Below are 6509 nucleotides of genomic sequence, written 5' to 3'. Positions count from 1 at the left end.
TGGTCTCTTTTCTTTTCCTTCCTCCTGGTGGTCGTGTTTGCGGCCCTCGGGGCCACCGGAGAGCGCAGGAATCCCATTAAACATGGATATTTTTTAATTTAGCTTATTTTGATTTGGCTTGATTGGGATTTTGTGTCGGCAGAGAGCTCGCATTAGGAAAAATTCCTAACAATAAAAGGAATCAAGGAAAAATCAAAGAGGCCCAGCACCTCTGCCATACTCTTCTGGTCATGACTGACTGAAACCCCCAAGACTGTGATCCAAAATAAATCTTTCCTCATTTAAGTTGTTTATTCCAGGAATTATACAAGGCTAAATTCAAATGTATTTCTACACTCTAACACCAAGTTTTGAATATGTATTCTTCTAATTCTAGGGTGTTAGTAAAAATCGCTTTGCACTTTGGAGCGTTACATGAGTTTCCTCTATTCCTTTTGCAAAGACACTTGAGATTATGCCTGAGGCTCTTAAATAAGATTTTTGACACTTCCAAAGGTACAGTGAGTATAACAGTTTTGGTGTGTTTGGGGGTGTTCTTTTGATTAATATCTAATTTTCACTCCTTTATATTTTAAATAGTCACCCATGTGCACTGTCAAAATAAAGGCATAAAAACACTGATCCCTAGCCAGGTAATGGTGGCGCATGCCTTTAATCCCAGCAGAGGCAGGTGGATCTTTGTGAGTTTGAGGCCAGCCAGGTCTACAAGAGCTAGTTCCAGGACAGCTAGGGCTGTTACACAGAGGAACCCTGTCGCAAAAAAACAAAACAAAACAAAAAACAAAAACAACACACACACAAACAAAAGAAACACTGATTCCTAATTTTCAAATGATATGAATCTGCATGAGATGAAAATTTCACACATTCCTTGCTCCTAACGGCTTCGGGCTTCAAGAAGTCTTCATTGCTGTCAGTTTTGCAAATAACAGCTATACAGCCCTAACACACAGTCTGTTTACTGGCAGCAGGCAGGTCTCCCTTTTGTTGGTAAGGGCAAATAACTACAAGAATAGCCCAACATTGTGGCTGGGAGGTGGTGGCGCACACCTTTAATCCCAGCACTCGGGAGGCAGAGGCAGACAGATCTCTGTGAGTTCGAGGCCAACCTGGTCTACAAGAGCTAGTTCCAAGAGAGGCTCCAAAGCTACAGAGAAGAAACCCTGTCTTGAAAAACTGAGAGAGAGAGAGGAGAGAGAGAGAGAGAGAGAGAGAGAGAGAGAGAGAGAGAGAGAGAGAGAGAGAGAGAGAATAGTAGCCCAACATTGTGTATTCAATAACTTCATGGCAAAGCTGTACTGGATAAGCTGTTGGTTTCCCCCACTTCATTACTGCATTAGTATTCACTAAGCAGCTGCCTTTTTTCCCCTTTCTCATCTATTCCCACTTGGTTTGATATGTGTTCTATCCAGGGTAGAATTACTACTTGAAATAAAGGGATAGTTATCAAATACAACGAAACACTAGACACTATCATCTAACTCCAGCTCAACTGACAACGTTCCTGGTTCCTTTGACCTTCCTGAGGGTGAAGTGCAGAGATCACTGAGTCTACCAGGGGTGCATAGCATCATATAAAATTTTCACATAGCCTGTTGAAAGTCTTAAAATGTGCTGTGTGACTTAATCAGGATCTAGAAATTTAATGAGTAAGCGTATGCAAATGTGGAATCAGGATGGCTTCCCAACTGTGGAACTTGGGTCAAAGGATCTGAGACGACTTTGAATACGGGTACAAACTTAACATCTCACTTCAAATTGCTTATACTATGTGAGTTTCCAGTGAATGGCTCCATAACTATTATATAGATGCCATAGGGGGCCAGGTCTGGGTACTGTACAAGCTTGTCACTGCAAAGGACCAAGTGACTCCGTGGAATACTGTTGCAGGCTAGGAGTATGGGTGACCAGTATGGTTACTTCTAGGGTCCACATCCTCCAGTCCCAGTACACTCTGGCTACTGTGATTGTATAACCCCATTTGTACTTGGTCCTAGTCGACCCTCTCAGTCTTTCACTTGGGGAATTTTATGATAACACACAAAATCACTTCTAGTTCTTGTGACCACAATTGTTATTTAGTGATATAAGCCCCTCGAAAGAATAAAGCAGATTAACATGTTAGGTTACAAAGAGGAAACTTTTAAAAAGAAGATATGTAAATTAGTATAACAGCCTGGCTAGTTATCTGGAGTGGCGGACATCTGTACTCGGTATTATTTAGGTGGTTAGCTTTATACATTTAAAGCAGTAAAGGTATTAAAGGTAAGGATTGAGGCATGGTTGTTTACGTGTTTTCCTAGGTATAGCAGTCAGTTCAAGCTGCTCTAACAAAATCACTGCAGACTAGGTGGTCTAGACAACTGAAATGTAAAGCCTCACAGGTCTAGATGTTGCAAGTCCAGACAGACCAAGGTCCAGCAGGATTGAATGCAGAACACGTACATTTCAGTTGTATAGGCACCTTTAGACTCAGCATCCTTCCAAGATCTCTCTGTCTCTCTGTCTCTGTCTCTCTCTCTGTGTATGTGTGTGTATGTGTCCTGCCTTCTTTCCCCACTCCCTCTTTTTATAAGGCTTCACTCTTAGAACATTACTTAACTTTAACTACCCTTAAAAGATCCCACCACCATGTATAAGCATATTGGGAGCTGAGATATATGCATACGAACTAGGAGAACACATTTAAGTCAATAGCACTTATGTCACTGATGATCAAAATGCTTGGTTTGCAAGAGAGTAAACCCTATTCAATGCAAGGAGCGGAGCAGAACAGAGAATAAGTAATACAAGTCATCAGCAGACATTAAACATCTCATTGTACACTCAGTAGAAGACTCTGTTGTCTTTAATATGGTGTGTTTTAGCAAGTGTTTCCTGCCACCTCCCCATCCAGCTCCAGGTTTGGGTGTTTCCATTAAGGTGGGAAAAAAAAAAACAACACTTTCAAGAAAGCAAGTCTATCTTTTCACATCCTATACAGATCCTTTTAGGTTCTATGGTTCAATTTCTTCATTCCCAAATAAGGGCATTAGTTCTCATTGCCACCTTAAACTTCATATATGTGTAATCTGCTCAAGAGGTTTCCCTTCATTTATTTTTAATTGAAAAAGTGCCCTTGTGTAATTTCATGAATGTACCATAGGAAGTTTGTGGTTATATTTGTTACATTAGAAATGAAGATAAACTCGAGGAGCTGCAAATAGTTGTGAGTACAACTTCACAAAGATGATGAAGCATTTGAGGGCCCCACTCTAGGTTAAAATCAGCTTGTCTTGTAGCAAGTGAAAAACCACATTTGCACACCAGTGGGCAGTTTACAACCAAGTTTAATGATCATTGACAAATGGTGACCTTTCATCCAAGGCGGTAGAGGTGAGACTCCATCAGTCACTCCCTAAAATCTCTACAATCCTAAAACCCTTACTATCAGGCATGGTTGGAGTAGGTCTTGAAAGGAGGTCTTCATTTTATGATGTCTTAATATCATCTTTCTCCTGCTGAATAGCTAGGGAAAAAAGAAACATCAAATTATTGTTAGGAGAGACTTTTTCTAATATGTTTAGTTTCTTCCTAGAGTTCCTTGTTGTCAGACTGTGTGGTGGAGCTCAGTAGTACAGTGCTTGCCTAGCGTGAACTAAGACCTGGGGTTTGAAACCCAGCACCATTAAAAAGAATCTGTGCTGATTTTTTAAATGGTTATCATAATGCTTTAAATTCAGAATACCAAGGTACCACCCACAAAGCGATATGAGAGTACACATCAACCATTTTAATACCTATCAAAGTTTAATATTAAATTAATATTAAGATTTAATATCTACTTAAACTATGGGTTTCACATTCCATTTGATTTATACAGTTGCCATTATTTGAGACGAAAAGGTAAATGAAGCATTTCCTTCCAATACATCTATCGAAATACAATAAAGAAACTTTAAAATGGTTTCATCTAGTTTTGGAACTCTCAAACAATGTTGGTGTAACCAAAAGCATAGCACAGCATTTGTGAAAAATTTTTTGAAGTTCTCCAGTAAGATGTAACTCTAGGAGTAACAATGATCCCCTGAGTCTGGGAGCATCAAGTATATTCAAGATCTGAATTTAGTCCATTTTATTTGTCATTAAGCAGAACAGATCAGAAGAGCAGCATCTGCAGAATTCATTAGCGGGACAAGATCTCAGGCTCAGATTGGAAGATGTGTGATTAAAAGAACACATAGGGTTTTCCCTAGTGATTAGTCAAAGTTCCAAGATTGATTTTAATGTGAATTTTGTAATTTTCAACAAGAAATTACTTTGTCTTTATACTACTGGTGCCTATTACTACTATTATTAGTACTGGTTCCTATTGAATGCAGGAACACTTACATATCCCAAATAATGAAATCAGCTGTTGGTTATTTTAAACTGTTAAGTATAATAGGACCCTAATTATTATCATTTACTTTGTGGAAAATTTAATAGAGCATAGGTTTATTAACTGACTCTGCTAACTTTCACCACTGTTCCTCTCAACTAGAAACCTCCGTGACTTACTTTCCTTCGATGGAAGTGTATTTTTTTCTTCAGTAATTGTTTTTTTCAGTTTTGATCTGTCAAATTTTTCAACTTCCGACATGTCCAGCTTGTCAGCCATCTTGACTGAAAGAATAACAACAAAGTGTTACCTGCTAGAACTATGATCAGATTAGGAATAACAATTAAAAGTTCATAAAATTCAAAATATCAACGAATACTTTGCGCTATGATTTTCAACAAGAAAACAGCCAGTCTTAGAAAGTCATGTTTTCTTAGGGTACTCTGATTGCAAAGCTTTAGTCCATTTCTGGTGGCAGCAAATGACAGCAGATGAAGATGCTCCAGAAGCTAAGATACTCTAGAAACCCAGGGGAAAATAAAAGCCTGACTTTTAAAATCCCAGCAAAGGTAAAATGAGACTATGAGCATATTCACCTTCCAGTCAGCTACTTTTAGGGGATTTGGGAATGATGGTGAGCATCACACACTAAAAGAGAGGCACACAAGACTGTACTAATTTCTATTGAATGTCCAAAGTCAGTATATTAGAGCACTGCAATAAGACAGGGATGGGATTAACCTAGTCATTGCCAATTACAAGTCTCATAGTACCTTCTTGTAACCTTAGAGAGTGTGTAAAAGAAAAAAGAAAAGTCGCTATTTATGATCAAGACTCAAAACCTTTAGCAGAATGAGGAATGCCAAATACAGCTGAGTCCTATTTCCAAAGATAAGAAGGCCGTGATCTTCAGCCAGGGCCTGGTTCTATCTTAGCAGGGCTAGGACACAATCCAGTGACCAGGGTAGACTAGAGAGCCCTCCACCCCACCCCACCCCCCAGCTCTGAAGCTTCCACCTCTCAAACCCTTTCAGTCAAGGGTATCCTAAGGCCCTCCTTTACCAAGTGAACAGCAGCCATCTCAAAGTTGGGGAAATTTGGGATTCACACATTTGTAACTGCAGAGCGGGACAGAGGCATATGTTTGAATTGTGTCATCTACAAATAACTTGTCACTGCCCAGTGCCCAGCTTAAGGGACAGAGGGGCGAAAGCCAAATCTAGAAGGCTGTTTCCCACCCACCCCAACTCTCTTCCCAGCCTTCAGTACCTCCTCGGAGCAATTCAGACCCCCTGGTCCTCCCAAAGTGAGAACCCCGAGGACTGCGCCCTGAATTCGCCAGAAACAAAGCCTCCGCGAACTCGGATATGCAGACAGAACCTGGTCCACCTGAAAGCGTGAAAGCGCTAGCTCTAGCGCACGCGCCAGCAGTTGCCAGTGCACTGACCCCACGGGGCCACTGGTTTTTACCTGTTGCCTCCAATACTCCTGTCAGGACAGCAGGTAAATCCGCAGCGAGGAGACCAGTTTGGTGCTTCTCGCTGCAGCCCCGAGTTTAAAAACTCTGTAATAGGTCCCACCCCCTCGACCCCACCCACCTTTATGATTGGACAGCTGTTTCTGACCTAAGCCCTACACAGGATAGCAAGTCCTCACTTGCCACTCCCACTCCCCAGGTCTAGTATTCTGGGTGGCAGTCTCTATTCAATTTAGTACCTCAGCACACCTGCCATAACAAGGCTTGATGGAAGAAATATGTTGGCTGAGGGACGAATTGTGGGCAAAGTTCAGTTCCCTTCCTCTTCTACAGCTTTAGCCTGAGATCCGTGATTCCTTCTTCACAAATACATTCATTCCGCAGTCAGTTTAGGAGCCTGACATTAAACAGCTACATCTTAACCAGTTAAATTTTAATACCTGGACTTCGAGGGTCAAACTGAATGAGTTGTACCCTGCATTCTTGGCTCTTTATAGCCTTTGGAAGGGACTATACTTTGATGACCGATGAGTGGTTTTGAAACTATGCTCAGTGACCTCTCTTCTGATCCCTGGCCTGCTGATAGTGCAGATGTGAGGGGCAGTGGTTCAGGGCCACTCACTACTGAACATTTCCTACTTAAGCGTGTGATATTTTAGACTTTTTGTGCCA

At 41.1% G+C, this 6509-nt stretch overlaps 1 protein-coding gene across 1 annotated transcript; it reads right to left on the bottom strand.

The window, feature by feature from the left end:
- Nucleotides 1-3318: 3318 nt before the first annotated feature.
- On the bottom strand, nucleotides 3319-5899 carry Tmsb15c (thymosin beta 15C). The gene is made up of 3 exons (XM_057760010.1): nucleotides 5831-5899; nucleotides 4540-4644; nucleotides 3319-3508 (listed from the first exon to the last, which is right to left on the bottom strand). The coding sequence occupies exons 2-3, from the start codon at nucleotides 4637-4639 to the stop codon at nucleotides 3471-3473; spliced, it is 138 nt and encodes a 45-aa protein (XP_057615993.1). The 5' UTR covers nucleotides 4640-4644; nucleotides 5831-5899; the 3' UTR covers nucleotides 3319-3470.
- Nucleotides 5900-6509: the final 610 nt, after the last annotated feature.

Source organism: Chionomys nivalis, chromosome X (genome assembly GCF_950005125.1).
Source record: "Chionomys nivalis chromosome X, mChiNiv1.1, whole genome shotgun sequence".
Taxonomy (NCBI): Eukaryota; Metazoa; Chordata; class Mammalia; order Rodentia; family Cricetidae; genus Chionomys; species Chionomys nivalis.
Note: the sequence above shows the minus strand (reverse complement) of the source record. Positions and strands in the feature narration are given on the sequence as shown.

What these genes read in the sequence shown, in the direction of transcription:
- Tmsb15c (XM_057760010.1), bottom strand. Translation starts at nt 4,639, where the DNA reads ATGGCTGACAAGCTGGACATGTCGGAAGTTGAAAAATTTGACAGATCA. An exon ending in TACACTTCCATCGAAGGAAA is followed by an intron (nt 3,509 to 4,539) that starts GTAAGTCACGGA and finishes TTTTTTCCCTAG; the next exon opens with CTATTCAGCAGGAGAAAGAT.